The sequence below is a fragment of the Seriola aureovittata genome, chromosome 2, assembly GCF_021018895.1.
Source record: "Seriola aureovittata isolate HTS-2021-v1 ecotype China chromosome 2, ASM2101889v1, whole genome shotgun sequence".
Lineage (NCBI taxonomy): Eukaryota > Metazoa > Chordata > Actinopteri > Carangiformes > Carangidae > Seriola > Seriola aureovittata.
Genome location: NC_079365.1, coordinates 19,978,526 through 19,997,609, shown reverse-complemented (window position 1 = coordinate 19,997,609; position 19,084 = coordinate 19,978,526). Strand labels below are relative to the sequence as shown.

Sequence of the window (19,084 nt, the reverse complement as noted above, 5' to 3'; positions counted from 1 at the left end):
ATACTATGCTAATTTAAATGCAAAGTGTACATGCTGGCCATGTTATACAGTATAGTCCATGTTATTAATTTAATTTGCCACTTAAACACTTTTATAGTTTGAACTGTACACAAATCATTTAACCTTGCAATAAACCTTGAAAATCTGTGAGTGTTTGTCATCGAGCTGCTTCGTATTGATTCATTATAAGGCTGGCTTTGATGTTGTGGGAGATCATGCTTTTTAGTTTTTCACTGAAACATTTAAAGGATTCAAGATCAAAGATCCTAATCGCAGAGCGGTCATTTTAGTTCTAATGTGATCTGCTTTTTTAAAAACCACTTGAAGCAGTTTGAAGTTTATTTAGCCATGTTTACTCCTGTTCGGATTCATAAAGTCAGATTTAGTTGCTCTTTGATTAGGCAAGTGGAGCCTGCTTGTGAAAGAGGCAGGCAGTGTGTCTCCACCAAAAGCCCATTGTCCTGTCCTGTCCTGCTAAAGTAGATCCATGTCTGCTTCTTAATCATAGCAGGACAATGGAAGCATCATTCACATGGCTTATAAGCAAATATATGATTTTAATATAGCTCCAACACATTAGTAACTCTTAACACAGCATCAAGACTCTCATATTAGGAGCTAAAACTTACAGAAAATTTAACTGAGCATGTAAAGGAGTATAAAGTTGGGGGACTGATGCAGCAGAGGCCAATATTTTCTGACTTTTAGTCTTTAATATATGGTTCAAGTTTCAAATCCAACCAAAACCTTGACCCTACTCTTCCAATATGCAGCTTTTAAACTCCTTTTTTTTAGATCCTTATTTGATTTTAACATAGACAGTAAAAAAAAGCTGTCACCATTCATTTCAGTTCTCTGCTCTCCCAGCAGGAGGGGCTGTAGAGCGAAGTGAAACAATTGGCTCCAGGGGAGCCCAGAGGCCTCAGCTTCAAACCCAGTTTCTGACTCTCACAGTTGTCAGTTAAGCAGTTTACAAGTACATCCTCAGCTTTCCTCGTTTTAGGGCAGAGGAGACAAAATGAAGCTACTGCATATCACAGTGAACATAAGAAAAATACGTGTGATCTAAGGTGTGCATGCAGTGCTCACACAGTTGTAACCCAACCCCCAACACACACAAACGCATACATAATGATGCATTATACAAAACAGGGATGACATTTATTGTGTGTCCTTTTGTGTGTGCATGTATTTGCAGTATCCCAGCACAAAAGCAGAAGATGCTCAGGATGTCCTGTATTTTTTTTAAGATACTTGATGTGTTTCCCTGAGCCAGATTAATAATTACAAGATCAGAGTGGTATAGAAAATTGATCAAAACATCAACTTTGGGTTTTACTCTCAAAGGATCACACAGCATCTCCACCTCAGATGATGATAGCAACTTGCTTTCGCAGCAAAAATTTGCACTAGAAGTGATCAAGCTCACTCAGGCTACAGTACCTCAAAAGGCAACTGGAAATGCCTGTATGGATAAGACATGTAGTTTAAATTGCTGCAGTTATTTGTGAAAAACAGTTCTGTTTATAAAAAATGTATGTGTCTTTATGCTCCCTGCACTGAGCATGTTGAATTATTTATTGACAGCGTGCCTATTTTTAGGATATAGTCAAAGTGAACCTCAGCTAAACACATGACCAGTGGTGCAATGAGGTCAGACACTGTTAGTTTAACTTGATACCTCTTTTACTTTTAAAAAAGGAAAGCAGATCCTGAAGCTTGGACTGGTGTGAAGGAAAAACACCCAATCACCAATTTAAACATTTTATTGTATCAAACAAATTTAGATTACAGATGTAATCGTCAATCAATTCAAGTAAAATTGGAACAAAAAACTCCCCAGATTTAAATCATGTAAATACACTATTACCATTCAAAAACAGAACAAACATTACGTGGTCCATAAATACACTGCAGAAGAAATAAACGAAAGCTTGCACAGGAATGTTTTACCGTTTGTCTTGTTCATTGTGGACATAGTGGTCATTGTTGGCAGCTGGTAGATGAACTGCTCATAGTGTGGCTAATTAATCTGCTAAAGTGACATCAATACTAGGGTGGCTTCAGTTTTCTGTTTCAGTTTTTATTCTTTTGTTTTGTTTTGCTTCATTCACACATGTCGAGATGATGGTGAAGTTTATGGAAGGATTGTCACATAATCTACATTAACTTCAGTGATACAAATGAGCTGATGAGATGACCAACGTTTACTGGAATAGTGTGGTGATGACTTTGATGGTGATGTTCTTGTTGCATACAAAACTAGAATCAAAAGGGAATGCCAGTAGTTACAGTTTGTGTCTGGTATTTAAAATGTTTAAATTAATTCCCATTCAAAATGAATCACAACAAAGACCTTGGGCTTAGGAAAACGTCACTGTACAATCAGTACCATGCAAGAAAGTGTTTTATGATCAGGATTTCGATTTCCAGAAGCGTTCAAGTGTCAAAAACATTAGACACATTCGCTAGTTAACCAGGGATTCACAACCACGTGGTTCGGCTGGTAAAAGTCTGGTTTTTAGTGCGTTACTGTAACTAGACGTGACATCATTATTGTTAATTGATATATTACCAGTAATAAAAGTAATAAAGTCCAACTGAAATCACATATAGCTGTCCCTCTTTATGGTCAAAATAATGTCAACAACATGTTACTGTCAATATGTTTTTTATACGTAACTATAGTAAGCTAAGTAAAAAAAAAAAGGTCTTGGGAAAAGATCAGAAATACTCCTTTTCTTCTCAGCAGCTGGGGGTGTGTCTGTGTTTGTGAGTGACTGACAGCAGCTGGTAGATTTTCCTCTGGCAGGACAAGGAGAGACAAACAAACCTACACTATAGTTTGGAAGTCACAGGCAGACGGTGTGTTGTTCGTGGTAGTCAAGAGTAAAGATCACACCAGCATCTACCAGGACTGAAGTGACATCTGTAGGTTCGTTAACATGCTGTTTAATGTGCTGCAGCTGTGCAGCTCATTTGCAAGCTGATTGTTGTCCCCTGGTGAATGTTTGTTGGGTCGCTCGTCCAACAAGACAAGGTGCAGGAGAGTGTTTGCAAGTTGGATTGACTTTAGTTGTTCAAAGTCTGTGTCTCATATTGTGTAGCAGGCTGCTGTCTGACTATTGTCTCTGACTGACTGGCCATGATAGAACAGTTAGGTTACTGCTTTATGCAAATATGGTTTCAAATGAAGCATAATTGGCTGTATGGAGGCAAGCGCTCCATCTATGTAGGCCATAACATGCACAAAGAAGTAAAAATGCTAAAATCAGGGGTGTCATGATGAAACAAAACAAAAACAAAACAACAAAACAAAAAAAACAAAAAAAACAAAATATATATATATATATATACATCTCTCCATTTTGGTTTCTGCATACATGTGTGGTGTTATTGCTGCAACTGATGATTATTTTCATAGCAATGAATCTGCTAATTGTTACTGATTATTTCCATTAAACAATTTGTCTCTAAAATGTCAGAAAATAGCTGAAAATCTCCCTCACAGTTTCCCAGAATTCAACATGACATCTTCACGTCTTGTTTTGTTCAATAACCCAAAAATATTACGTTTATAACTGTGGTGGACTAAAGCAAACAGATCACTTTGCAGAAACTAAAACCAGAGAATTATGGGTTTTTAAAAAAAAATTAAATCGATTATCAAAATACTTGCCAATTAATTTCCGGCTGATCGACTAATAAATTAATTTGTTGCAGCTGTATATACTTTAACAGAAAAAAAGATGTCGTTAATTTCAGTTGGACTTTAAGAATGTATTTGTAGATGTCCAATCTAGTAGTGTAAACATATATTTGAGGATTTAAACTGTCAGTCAACCCAAATATACGGGGCCTAAGTGATGACATTTGAATTTAAAAAGATGGTTTCAGTCCAAGTTATTTATGAGGTACAAATTCATTTTTATTGCTCTGAGATGGAACGATCATTGCAGAAGTCATGGCACATATTTAATGAGGAAAATTGCCTAAAAGGATTGCAGATAGAATATTTGTTGCCTTTGAACATTAAAAGAGACATTAAGCATGTGAGTTGTGGTGGTTTATGATAATGATTGGGTGACAGAGACAGGAAAAGACTGTGTCCCATTAACTAGATATTACCTCCCAGTCTGGTTCATACTTACAGTAGGCTAGTTTTAGTTTTAGGTGAGCGCAGGGGAAGCAATAGAAAACAAAAATAATTAAATAATCGTCCCTTTACGCAGGATTTTTGACACAAAATAAGTGTAGAAACCTTTGTTCTTGTTCTCGAGGTGGTAACTAAGGCCTGACTGTAGAGGAATATACTATATGCCCTGATGTTTCTAAAAAGTGGATCTGCAGACACAATCTTCTGTCATTGTGTTGGGCTGGCTGAGCAGACTGAGCAGCATTGTGTTGTACAGAGGAAAACTCTATTTCTCCTTCTCCTGGCTGCATTTCTTTGTCTTTTCCTCTGCCGGCTGACTCGCAGTGGATGCTGCAGCTTTTGTGTCTGCAAAACATAGACAGAGACATAAAAGACTGAGGGACAGTAAGAGAGAGAGGAGGCTGGCAAGAGAGATTTTTTAATGGTCTCTCACAGCCTAACAATAAATAAAAATTTGGTAACCAATGTCGAGGATGGTTGTTTCTCCAAAGGAAGAGAAAATCACTTTGTTTTTAACCACATAGAAACAAAGGCCATTATATTCATTATTCCATTTGGCTTTACAGTGCAAGACGTGGACAGTTAGACGGGAAGCCAGAGAGAAATTCTGTAATTCACTCATTAGCTTTTTGTATTTTCTGTTATGAAGGTATAGTAATGTTCTGACAAAGCTTATTTAGGCTGCGACTGTCATGATCTCTTAAACCCCTTTCAGACATGCGTTCGTTGTGTAAATATTATGGTCGGTTTCATGTTTGAATCAGTGTCCAAGTCACTTTAACGTAAAAATCGACAACAACACTCTCAGTAAACTTGTAACTTGTTTTTATAACTTCACACACAGCAGAAATCACATTGTTTTCCATGAATCTCATGTCTGATTAATTGAACATTTAGGTAACAAACATGTGCTGTATGTGTTTACTTTAACACTAGATGAAGCCAGCAGTGTTAGAGATTCTATGTGTGAGAAAAAGCTTAAAGTCAACAAAGGATAAAAGTTTGTGTGGGCCTCCGACAGAAAGCGAAGCAAAGTTTTGCCCAGTGTTATATCAACAAATTTGACCACTGCATAATTTGTGTTTATTCGCCCCAAACAGCCAACACATACCAGCTGCACAGACTGTTAGTAGTTGTTAGTTGTAACTAGCTAGAAATTAACGCTCTGACTGTGGCTCTGGGAGTCTGTTTGTGTTTAGCTCAACCTCTGACTGATCTCATGGTGCGTTATATTTCGACTGGTAAGTCGGAAATGCCGAGTTCCCATTTAGAAATTTCAACTAAAACGCCACCTGAAGATGGATTTCTGACATTCCAACTAAAGTAAAAAAAATAATAAGAATTTTTTCCCTCATCAAGCTGCATTCAATACCCCAGAAAAACGAAAACTGAATTTTGGAAAGTTTTGCTAATTTATTAAAAAGGGAGAAACCGAAATATCACATTGACATAAAGTAAAGTATTCAGACCCTTTACTCAGTACTTGTTCTGTAAATTTCTCCCATCTCTACACAGGATCTCCACGGCTCAGCCAAAGTGAATGTCGGGTTCTTGGTCACATTCTTCCCCAACTGCTCAGTTTGGCCGGGTAGCCACTTCTAGGAAGAGTGCTGGTTGTTTAAACTTCTTCCATTTAAGAATTATGGGGGCCACTGTGCTCTTGGGAACCTTCAATACAGCAGAAATCTTTTTTGTAGACTTCCCAAAATCTGTGCCTCAACACACACACACACACACACACACACACACACACACACACACACACACACACACACACACACACACACACACACACACACATACACACACACACACACAAACACACACACAGACAGGTGTGTGCCTTTCCAAAACAGGTCCAATCAACTGAATTGACCACAGGTGTGCTCCAATCAAGGTGTAGAAACGTTTCATAGATGATCAAGAGAATAGGAGGAACTTGAGCTAAATTTCAAGTGTCAGAACAGAGGGTCTAAATACTTATGTCAATGTGATATTTCAGTTTGTCATTATTTGCTATTGAGTGCAGATTGATTTTTTTTTATTTTAGCATAAGGCTGCAACATGTGAAGTGCATACATATACATAAACTTTAACAGTGCTAACAGGTAGTTACAAGTGGTTAATCTTACAATAAACACATTTTTCACGATTAATAGGTCCACACAGATCAGTGATATAGAGAAAGAAAGAAATGTAGGAAGAAAAATCTACAGTAAAGACCCCACCAACACACACACACACACACACACACACACACACACACACACACACACAAACAAATTTTTCCACTTTCATACCTCCCAGGGTATTCCAGCCATGGCGGCGCTCTGTGAAGTGCTGATCAAAGGCCCTTCACAGATGTTTGTTTATGAGCCATGATTACATGACACCAAGCAAGTGAAACTGTTTAACATATCTAAATAAACTGGATGGATAATTAAGGGTCCCTTGAGGGACCCCTGATGGACCCCTGAGGGAGATGTGAGAGGGAAACGATTCCTGGATAACTGTGGCTCTTTATATTCTGATGTACCTGCTTGTGTGTTGTTTTGTTGCGACGAAGGATCTGCTACATTGGAACAATCCTCTTTCTCCTTGGAGGGGGGGTGCTCGAGTCCACCTGCAGCCTCTAATAGACTCTCCCTGGAGAACTCTGCAGGGGGCAGAGAGACAAACAGAGGATGCAATGGAGGTGAAGATAGTGACTCATATACAGTAACAAACCACAGAGAAATGAAGCAAATCTCTTCATCATACAGTAACATGCTCTAGTTCGATATTCATTGTTGATTTATATGAGAATACAGAACTAGTCCACCACGAATCATCAATCGGTGCCACATGACATTTACAGCTGTATTTATTCACTCGTGCTGAGAGAATTCAAAGGGCTGATCTTTCAGTGAAGCCACACTCGACTGGACTGGTGTTAATGGTCATTGATTTGTTTCCCCTAGCTTCCTCTTTGCTCTTTTCATCTGGACAGAGGACTTAATTTGCTGCTCCCCTATAACATATGAGGAATCCTAACAAAAGCAGCCCTTTTTCAAGGTTTTACACCACAAAAAAAAAAAAAGTGTCCCAGTGAATTAAAATGGAACTATAACATTTACAAAAATGTAATGTTTGCGTTCTGGTGCTATTGCTTCAGAAAAACAGCCCTGTCCACTCATGATGCATTAGTCCTGGGCAAAGTGAACAGTATGTGCTGCACTCTGTGACCATCTCTTCGCCTGCTATTACAGTGAATTATGAGCTGAAAAGCTGACCTCAGTTTTTTGTTATTAGATGTAAAGTATTTGGAACAGAGACGAGACAGAATCTGCCAAAACACTTTGACAGTATATACGCTTTTTCATTAAAGGATTAGTTTAAGGAATTTTATTTGCTTCCTTGTTGAGAGTTAGATGAGAAAATCAATACCACTCTCCCTCCAAGTATGTGGCTTGAGCCTGGAGCAGGTTAGCTTAGCTTAGCCTGAAGAGAGGAAACAGGGGGAAACAGCTAGCCTGGCTCTTTCCAAAGGAAATAAAATACACCTACCAACACTAATAAAGCTCAGTTAATAATACATTATATCTTTGCATAAACCAAACCTTCATGCTAAGCTAAGCTAACCAGCTGCTTGCTCAAGCTACAGATTTAGAGTGAGAATGGTGTGGATTTTCTGTCAAAAAGAAAGAAAATAAGTGTGTTTCCTAAAATATTTGACAATTGCTTGAAGCATTCCTTTCTATGCCCTCCTCCAATCTCTTTGTTTCACTTATCCTCTACCCCCTCTTTTTCCTTAACCCTATCAAGCATTCACACACATCCTTTCCAGCCATTTTCATGCTTCCTACCTCATTCTACTTTTATCCTCTTCTCTTAATTCAACACCCTCCCCTCATGTTAACAGGCTGTTTTTGGCTTCACTCTTCTTCTTTAATACACTTATGCATCTCCCCCTTCCCCTCTTTCCTCAGCCCTCAGACCTCCATCTGCTCTCTGCTTCTTGTGGTACCACATCATCCATTTTTCAGAGGCCACAGCAGAGACATTTGTATGTCCTTCCTTCCCTCTTGTGTCCATCCATTCAATCTTTTTCTACGTCTTTTCTTGAGCTAGACGTGTTCTTGCACACTCCCTTTTGGCCCTCTTCACACATTCATTTGAGTTCTTTATACTGTACCTATTGTCAGCTTACAATGACTGAAATGCAGAAGTGGAAAGTGCATTTGCTCACTTACCGTACTACAATCCTGAGGTACTGCTGAGTATTTCCGTTTAATGCTACATTATACTTTTACTTCGTTACATTTAAGAGGGAAATATTGTACTTTTTACTCCACTACTTTACAGCTATAGTTACAAGTTACTTTTCAGATTAAGATTTTACATTCAAAACTAAATACAGCCTTCTTGGCTTGTGACCCCTTACAAATGTTTTCTTCATTTCTCCTTTTTATATAACAGCAATGCAGAACTAGCAGAACAACTTCTTCTCTGCCTTAATAATCATCTCACAACCACTCAGATTTACAGCATCTTTACCCATTGGTGGGAGAAGACCCTCAGGCTGGATACCACTGGGCTATATTAGCTAACTGTATTAAAACTAGCTACACCTTTTTGAGTACTTTTACCAAGTATATTTTCCTATTTATACTTTCTTTTTTAACAGTTTTACTAGACATCTGAATGTAGGGTCTTTACTTGTAATGGAGCATTTGTACATTTTTGTATTGGTGCTTTTATTTAAGTAAAGGTGGCGAGTTCTTCTTCCAAGCAGAATTGTCATTTGACAAGTCCAGCCAGACAGTTCCTCACCCTTACATCTATGATCAGTTAAGACTGCCTAGAGGAAAATCGTGACCTGGTTTCCTCTGTGCCAAAGTCAGTAGTAGATTTTGAAGGAGGGTCGTGTAGCTGAGCAGACAGCAACACTGCAAGCATCCAAATGAAATCCTCTTTTTCACAGTCTCCAAACATACCCTCCATTTGGCAGCGCAGTTTCTCAAAGGCCTCCGCAGTGGCCTCGTCGTCGTGTGGGAGCTCCTCCCCGGTGGGAACAGAGTCAGGGCTGGGCCGGTCTGACAGGCAGCTCTCTGAGGAGCACTCGTCCCCAGCTCCCTGCTGCTGCCTGTACAGGTGGTGCTCCACCATGAACTGCAGCTCTGAGAGGAGGGAGGCGGAGATCAGAGAGGTGAAAGAGAAGCAGGGAAGAGAAGATGGAAAGGAAGGGGAAGTAAAGTTGGTTAGGAGGGAAGAGTTAACAGAGAGGGGGAGAGAAAAGACGGGAGGGGGGAGAGTGGATTGGAAGGAACAGTGAAGTTAAAGTGGAGAGTAAAAAGCGTGAACTCATTGGGGAGATGGAGGGAGAAGGAGGACAAGCAAGAAAAAAAAAAAGTGGCGTGAGACGAAGGGAACCAATGGGAGAGAGGCATTATGAACAGTAAACAGGAGAGAAAGATGGACGGAGGGCGAGCGTGTAGGTGGAGATTCAACGAGAAACCCATCACTTAACTGTAGGTTAAGCATTTTTAATAAATTAGGGAGATTGAATTAACAACCTGCTCTGTTTGGGCTGAGGGGGCAAGTAAAGAGATGCATCAGAGCTTGGAGATGATTAGTTTAATCACCTTTTTTTTTGACCTCCTTCATCCAATGATTTTATTACTTTTAATCCCCCTGTAGTGGGAAACTAAAGCGCACTGATTATTGCCTGGGTTTCCTCCGAGCAGTGACTCATCACACTTAGAGCTGTTTAGCTCTGAAACTAATTGAAGTATAAACATCCTAGAGCTCCAAATTTCACTCTCTTCACTTCTCATTATTGCTCAATTGCTTCAGTTTCTTTGTTGGGAATGATTCTGTTTTTATTGCATGCACTCTCCACAAAACGTTTACATTTGTACACTTAGTAAAGTAGGATTGGAGTTGCACCGCTGTGACAAAAACAACCTACAGAAATATCAGGTGCTGGAACACTGCAGGCTGTGTGTGTGCATTTTGGTCTGTAGGCTTTCCTTAGGTGGTGCAGGACCTAATCTCACATGGATCCTTCTTTCACCTCAAAAAATGAAAACTGAGAGGAATTCTGGTCAGAAAATACGAGATAATGAGTCCTCGCTGTGGCAAGTGCAGCCCTGATTGGCTCCGAGGTTGACATGGGACACTGAAGGCAGAGCCAACTTCCATCATTAGCTTAGCTAGCTCACCAAGTAAATTCAAGGTAGCTGAAATTTGATATCCAGGACTGGAAACTGGACATACAAATAGCTTTATCCAATTAAAGGATAGGTTGACATTTTTCAACCAATCACAGTTTTCAAACAATCCTGACAAGCCTACACGTATATTTATTCACACTGACACATTCTTTGGTTTCTGTAATCACTCCTCCTGTTCATATGGCCCTGAAAAGATCACTTTCTTACATAAATGAAGTGTAAGTGATAGGGGGACAAGATCCAGAGCCCTTTTTCAGTGCAAAACTGTATTATAAAGTTTGTGTGAAGCTTCAGCAGTCTGAGTTGTCAAGATTAAGTGGTTATCACAGTTACAGTCTCACACTCGTACATTTCCCAGACAGTGTTTTCTCGGTGAGCTGCGATAGAGGGATAGAAAAGACTGTTCATGGCGAACACAAACTGTTTCAGTGTAAACATGGCCATGCAACTGTTGTTTTAAGTAAGACTTGAAATGTGAACCGATCATTTTAACTTATTTAATTGGATGTTTTCATTGTAACTGCTGATTATCTTATGTTTGATTTATTACATTCCTTTTAGGAAATATATTACATTGATTTTTTGATACAACACCCTTATGTTCTGATTTATTTGTGACTGCTACAACTTTATGTGTATCTTTTTGTAATTTTCCTTTTCTTGACTGTTTGAATTATTCTCTTTGTTTGAATTATGTCTTGTGACATTTTTTCCAATTTTCCTTGTCTTCTTAGATAGGCTATTTTAGGAACAGCAGCAAAAGTTTAGACATTTACTGTTTCACGGGTGCCAACAGTGTGAACTCACATATTAAATGCCAACGTCACATAAAGAATAATGACAAGACTGATAACCAACACTACCTTTCATTGTAGGAGTTCCTTTTTGCCCTTTTCGCCGTTGTCGAGGGGAGTTCAACAAGGCTGCCTGTTAGCACCAAGATGGAAAAGATTGTTTGAATAGAGATAGAGTTGATTCAAAAAAAAAGAAAAGAAAAAACAGAATTCACATAATTTCTGTAATACAACATGGATTAGATTACCTTGTACAGCTGGTTTGGGAGACGATCTTCATCTATTTCTGCGATAAAGAAAATAATCAGTTCTACATACAATAAAAGAGATTTAAAGCACTTAGAGACTAAACAGGCAAACATGTGGTGCACTAAATTCATGGGTCCTGCATATTACGCAGCCTTGATAATGTTTTTAATAGAACAGTTGCTCTCTTCAGTATGTCAGAGTGCTGTCGCTGGAGTGCTGCTGTGTTCAGACCGGGCAGAGGAGAGTGGATATGAAGTGACCTCCAGCCAGATGGTTATCTGACACACTACAAGCATTGCAGTGAGTGTTTTTACCCAGCAAAGGGGGTGTACTTACTTTATTTTCTATTCAACACTATCATGTATGAATAAAAACACTCTCTGAATAATTTTTGCTAACAAAGGGGATGCTAATCCACTCTCATCAACTTCCTAATAAACCCCTGCATACAGCCAAGTACTGATGACAGATAAACAGTGAAACATTGTTTATACAAACCCCCTGGAGGGAAGTAAGTGAGAGTACTCTGCAGCTGAGATTTATAAACGCTTGAGTATGTTAATTTTATGCTACTTTACTCCACTATATTTATTTACCAGCTATAGGTTGTCGTTCATCTTTAGAATAAGATTTTTTTTATGTTACTGCATCAATAATAACAATCCAGTAGTATAATATGACACAGACAGTGAGTAATTTATTTTTCTACTTTAAGTATGTTTTTCCAATAATACTGTCACACTTTACTTACTAAGTGACATCTTGACTGCAGGATTAATGGAGTATTTTTACTATTATTATATAGTATTTTACAGTGTTATTGTATTATATATCATTAAATTATTAGTCATACAATAATGTATAAACAGCAGTTTACTGCTGTAGTTGGTTGAAGTGGAGATAAGTTTTAATTTTTTCATATAGTTTATATCCAGTATAAATGAATCTTCTGATCGATCAATTGATTGATTGATTGATTGATTGATTGATTGAGCCACACATGAAAAATGACATAAACAATTTCAGAAATAAGTTACAAATTAATATTCTCTTATCTCAATTTGTGAAGCAACCAGTGACTAAAGGTGTTGTAACAAATACAATATAAATACTAAGAAATATAAAGTGGTGTGAAAACAAAATACTCATGTAGAGTACAAATTTATATTAATAGTACAGCACTTCAGTAACCACATGATACTACGCACACATACGAGGCTCATGTAACTCCCACAGGATAAAGAAAAGCTTTATCATCAACATATGAAACATGAGTCTGTGGTCACTGCAGGAAAGGACTGAAATAGAAATCAAACGTCACTTGAGCGGAGTACAGTGAAACCATTAACTGTGATCAACAGTGATTGTCTTGAACCCGCATCCAACTCTGTGTTTTACATCGTTGGAACTTTTTTCTAGGACACCACCTTGTTGCCTGGCAACCTACGCATCCCTAGGCAACTAGGAAGGCACTGTGTGTGTGTGTGTGTGTGTGTGTGTGTGTGTGCCAGTGAGCATGTGCATATATTATTCCTACTTAAAAGTATGCACTAGGCTGTTCAAAATGCCAGTGATGTACTTGTTTCTTTATTCATCACTCTCTCACTCTTCTCTTTAATCTGCACCAAACACAAACCAGTGGTGGTTATAAAACCCTGACACAAAAACCATTACATTTCATTTTCATTTCTTTATGCCGTGCCTGTTTACAATGGCACTTGAAACTGATTCCTATTTTTAGCATTTCCTAAAATGGTGAGGTTCATCCAACCAATATGGATTTTGTTACAAATCAATCAGAGGAAATAGGCCAAGGGCTGTCCTTCGAGTCAGAGGGTAAAAGCTTAAGATTTACCGTATAAACAGGTATTTGACAGAGAATAATCGAGCCATGTCAGTCGGAAAAAAAAAGTTGTCCACATGTTTGCATGGTGATCCTATGGAACAATCTTGCTTGATATCCAATCACAGTCTGTTTACATGACATCACTTCCTATTTATTTATTACTGTTGATACGATGTTTTGATTCAATGTGCCAGTATCTAATTTATATGATGGTCATGGTTAAAGTTTGGTTATAATTTGTGCACAAAGACAATTTGGTTTAGAGATCTTGATTTAGGGAAAGATCTTGGTTTGGTTTAAGGACATTTGTTATCATGGTTGCAATAATAACCACTTGGTTGAGGTCAGGGAACGAGCACGGTCCTGCTTAAAATTATCAAATGTTGACTGTCAGTTTAAAACAGGAAACAGACCTGTCGACAAAGCCCGACTTCCTCCCTACGTGGACTGTCATTCTATAATAACATCACCTGACTTCCTCCTTTGCTCCCGTCATAAGTACTCCAGCCACTAGAGGGCTCTGTCACTTGAACATCAACATCTTGTTTTGGGGTTTTCGCTGAAACATCTGTTGCTGTTTGGTTTTGTCATAAGGATGAGGGTGTAATAAGCTCAGGCTTCAGTCTACAATCTGTTCTTGACATTTACTCATTATTGTGGAGCACTGTATGCCTTTTTGTTGTAATATTGTTATTTATTATTACTATAATGTAACTTACAGTAAAGATCAATAAAGAAAAAGTTTTAGATATAAATCAGCAGTTCACTTGCAGTGAAAATGGTAGTTTTAACTGCAGAATCATTGAATCTTAAGTAGCTCCAACAATTTTACACCTGCTGCAATTTTAAAGAGTCAAAATAGATACTGTAATAAAAGAAGACAAAGGTCTCTTGACCCTGAAACGATGAACTAAGAGTATGCCAGAAAATTCAGCTGTTTTACACATGATAATTAGACATGGTTTTGCACAGATGCGATGAAACTGTATCTTCAAATGTACCAGGTGTGTTCTCAGTTCTTAATTATATGTCTAAAATACTGCATAGGATGAATACACTGTAGCTGAAGACAAAAACAGTGAGCAGCTGCGGCTTCATTTGAACAAACAAATTGAGGATTATTGTTTAGCATTAGCACCAAACATGGCTGAAATATCATTTGGGTCAATAAACACAACATATGGCTTTCATGTGGATGATATTCAGATTGTTTCGTCTGCGCATTGAACCCAGATGATGAGAGAGAAAGCCAATAAAAAAAGCCATCCCAGCAGTGATGAGTCCATCACTGCGACTCCCAGCTGACTGACTGTCTGACACAAAGTCGGATGAGAACAGAGAGGGTCTCTGATTCGAAATTAACTGCCTACCATAGCTGGTGTCAGTTCATAGTTGTTGAACCGCATTTGATGAAGAAAAATGAGGAAAATAAAGAAAACTCTTGAACCGTGTGTAAAACAAAAAAGGAAATAGAAGTCAGTCATGCATCTAAAACGGCTATTTTATCTTTGTTCTTCTTGCAGTTGTAGCAAAGCGAAGGGCAAGAGAAGTGGGAGAGGAAAAGAAATGGCTTGGCAGTAACTGTATTCAAACACAGATATCTACTCAACAACAATAAAAAAATAAAAATGCTAATTGAATTACTATTTGTTACTTTCATAAGGGATATGCTGGAATTAGGACTGAGAATTACTGCTCCAAGCAAGATATTATAATATTTTGATCATGATAATAATCAAGCAATTGTCAGAAAATGGATATGATGAGGAAAGACAGGGTAATGTACAATTTAAAGGAAATAATTTGACATTTATGGGAAATATCCCTTTTTGCTTTCTAATTTCCAATGAGTTAGTTTAGTTTAGCATAAAAGACTAGAAAGCGTAGTTCTCAAAATGCTGAACTATTCCTTTAATTGCAAAAACATCAATAAACTGGAAACAGCACTTCTACTTCAAATGTGAGTTGTAAAGTAAGGAAACACCTCACTAACTCACTAACATAACACAAAGTATTGCAGTACTGGTGCAAGAGTGGGATCAAGATAGTGTAGTTAGTGACATCAGTTATTTGTCCCACCGTTTGTCCTGCAAAGATTGCAGTTAAGACACCGACCATGTGATTATAACACCCCTGCCTTAAGCCGTCTTTTTCCAGTAATATTCATTAAGGGCTTGATTTAAACAATAATCTTAATCAATATTTTGCTTCTTTTTTTTTCATGTATTCTTGTCAGTTGGCAGCGCGCACTCCACCACAGACCCACAGACTAGCTGCTGCTGGTGCTTGTAGGGATGAAGAAACTCACTTAAAAGGCACCACATGACATGTGATGGTTTAATGTGGGCATGTGTTTGTATCCTCCCTTTTCAAAGCACATATAGTGTGGGTGACTGAAAGGCTGAAATGTTCACAGACGCAAAGAGTAAAGTAGTTTCAAGTACTATAATAAAGTTTATTCTGTCTTTGTTTTTTTGTCTAGCTTTGTTTTATCTCAATCAAGTTGTCTCTTTGTCTCTCTCCAGGAATGAGTAAAGACATATATCCTCCCAATAAGCTAGCCTCCTCTTCAGAGGAGATTCCCATCAGACACACACTTAACACAATTCCTGCTTCCTCATTATTTAGCCCTCAGCCTGAGTCCCAGTTGTCTGTACATCTGTGGCTGTTCTTCTGATGCTCTATTGGGGTTCACGGTGCACAGGGCAGAGCAATCTGCAGAGCATTAAATAATGCAGAGCTCTTTCTGATGTGGGGCACACATTACTGCACCAGCACAGCTCTTCTCCCTCATCATCGTATCTATCCCTCCCCCATCCCCCTTCTATCTGGCACATCCTCATTCACACACACACACACACACACACACACACACACACACACGCACACACACATGCACACACACAACTGGAACGGTCTTGGTCTCTGATTGTGTCCCTGTGTCTGATTTGATGTCTGTGACGATCCCTTCGTCTCTGGCTCTAATTTAGTTTTTTATCTCTGTCTTGAATCTTTCCATGACATGGCTGTCTTTCTCTGAATTTCTCATTTTGAAGACACGTACACACACACACACACACACACACACACACACACACACACACAAAAAGTACAAACTGGTGTGAGATTAAATACAAGCTCATAAAAAATTTAAACAAGTACACACAGCTTTTCTCCAATATACAATGCCTTATTCCCCAAATATTTCTGGCTATATCGGCCTAATTACAGTAACGTTCGTGAGGGCAAAAATTCTCAAGAAACAGATTATATTAGATTACAGATTGTTAGTTGGTCGCAAAAGCGACAAACGTCAGACAGGTCACAGCAGACCAACATATGAAAGACATGCTGCCCCGACAGCACTAACACTACACACACCAGCACCTGTTGAAGAAGGCAGAAATTTAATAATAATGTGCAAAGAATAGATGTAAAGTCACAGAACTCATTTCAAAAGTAATTTTTAATATGGTGAGTCCCATTTCCACCTCCTGCATCAGCAATAATAATTCTGTAGCCAACTGGGTGATAGATTGACAGAAGATATCATTTTCAAGCCAATTTTATATTTGTGAACCCCCCCAATTAAAAAAAAAAAAAGATTTCCCTAAACATTTTCTCTCTCTTTTGATGCTGCATCACGTGATGGGAGCTGGTAGTACGCTCTGATCCATACAGATCTCTTTGGGTGTTAGATACTGTACATCAAGACCTGTGAGATGTGGCCCAATTAGACTGGTGTTTAATTTACATCTATTCTGACTTGGGTCCCAAAGACTTTCACTGTGAATGACAACCCACTGGTAGCTAGACATGTTCGGCACATGTACCAATGAATCTCTGACAATGAATTTTTGAATTGCACTGTCTGCTGTTTCACTGACGGAAACAGCAGCATTTAGCAATGGAGCTCCATTTACTAGTGACTGAGAGCATCGATTTCTGCTCAGCTGCAGTTCACAGTATGTTACTTCCTCATTGAAAGGATATTAAAAGCCCATGAAAGCAAAAAAAAAAAAAAAAATCATAATCTGATAACTCTATCACAAATAATAGCCTGCTGAGCTATTCACCTTATGTGGAGTGCTTGTATAAGATTATTTTGAATTCAACTGAAGGGAGCATCTTGAACCAGCAACAGTCTGAATGTATTATTGAACCGAAGAGAGTCAGAATCAGCCCTGAATGTCCAGCTATGGGAGCTTACTGAACAGCATTTGAACAGTGACTGGAGGAAAAGTCAGCGGATCATAAAAAGTCATCAGGATTCGACCTCTATGGGCCATGAACATCTGTAGAAAATTTGTTGAGATATTTTAATTTTTGAGTAAATAATATATGGATCTTGATGTTAAAAAAAAAGCAGACATATTTATGGTGTTGAGATCCATGACTTTCTACAATTTGCTGCAGAATCAGATAATAATCTGGAGCTGACAGACGTGTGTAGGATTGTTTGGCCTTGGGGGAGGTATACGCCGTACCAAGTGCCATTCTAGTTTAAGTATGAAAAGCCAGTATAGTAATGCATAAAATAAGCAATGCATTGGAAATTAAACATTACCTAAACCTAAAATATTCTATACTGGAGTCCTGACACTTAAATTTCCATGGGCTATCTTGACACTCTTTAACCTGTTCATCTTTTAAAACAAGTAAAATGCCTTCAAAAGAACAGTGTAACACAATAAAAAAAAAAAAAATCTTCAAGTAACATCTTCCAGTTTTTTTTTTTTTTGTTTTCCATTCCTTCACATCAGAAATAATGTCTCTTCTTCGCCACTCTAGTCTCTTAAGTTTCTTCTCTCTGTTTTCACTCTTCTCTAGTCTGGAAGCTTGTGGAGGGTTTTCTCTGCACTTTCATTCAAATCTGATCAAAGTTGTATCTGAGACGCTCCACGTGCTCAGCACCCAATTATTGAATCAAACACACAGACAAGCACATTATAATCACACACACACACACACACAAACACACACACACATAGACACGCATTAAGCAAACAGATCACAGGCAAAGACAACCTTTTCTAATCATATCCAATTAGAAAGACTTGTTTTCAAGATGAAAACACTAATTATTTGTCCTGTCTGTGATAAATATGACAATGGCAGTCTCTGCTGGTATCCGCAGTGACACATCAGCATTCATTTATTCATACAAAAACACGGAGTATCACCCTCTGTTTTCTCACCTGGAGAAAATTACTCTCTCTGCCCTGTATTCCCAGCTGACCATCTCTTAATTCTGCAGCAGGTCACACACTCACACACCAGAGTACAGCCGAGGCAGGGAGGGAAGCAGGGAGCCAATGGATGACTAGGATAACACTCTAGAGGAGCACTGCTGTGTTTGATCATTAAGATCCAATGAGAGGGGAAACACACACACACACACACACACACACACACACACACACACACACACACACACACGGCTGTATTTGTTGCTCTGATGCAGCAGGAAGGTTCATTTTGTGCATGATAAGACTGAGATGTAACATCACAGGATTCAATATAAGAAATAGAATTGCCTGTAGGTGTGTGAAACATATTGTGACTATTGTAACTTGTCAGTGTGTGGTTTACATAGCTTCCTGCATGAATCACTGTCACATTATGGAGATTTATTTCTCTTCTGGGTACAAAAACCTATAATCTCTGAAAGGTTAAACATTTATTTTAATATTCAGATTTGGTTTTAGGTTAAGGTTAGGTTTGGCTGAGGGTCAGATTAGGCTTTGGCTGAAAGATAATTCCGGTTCATTACTTATTATCTTACTTTTGTGGTTCCTGCAATCATTTCTAGGGATTACACTTA

At 38.4% G+C, this 19,084-nt stretch overlaps 1 protein-coding gene across 1 annotated transcript in view; it reads right to left on the bottom strand.

Moving 5' to 3' along the window:
• Positions 1–1,750: 1,750 nt before the first annotated feature.
• The window catches only part of LOC130160708 (protein phosphatase 1 regulatory subunit 1A-like), a 30,999-nt gene continuing 13,665 nt past the window's right edge, over positions 1,751–19,084 (bottom strand). Inside the window, exons 3-7 of the mRNA XM_056363389.1 lie at positions 11,414–11,451; positions 11,235–11,298; positions 9,133–9,315; positions 6,693–6,812; positions 1,751–4,501 (exon numbers count right to left, since the gene is read on the bottom strand). Coding sequence (XP_056219364.1) covers positions 4,422–4,501; positions 6,693–6,812; positions 9,133–9,315; positions 11,235–11,298; positions 11,414–11,451 — 485 coding nt within the window. The 3' untranslated portion in view covers positions 1,751–4,421. The remainder of the gene's footprint in view (positions 4,502–6,692; positions 6,813–9,132; positions 9,316–11,234; positions 11,299–11,413; positions 11,452–19,084) is intronic.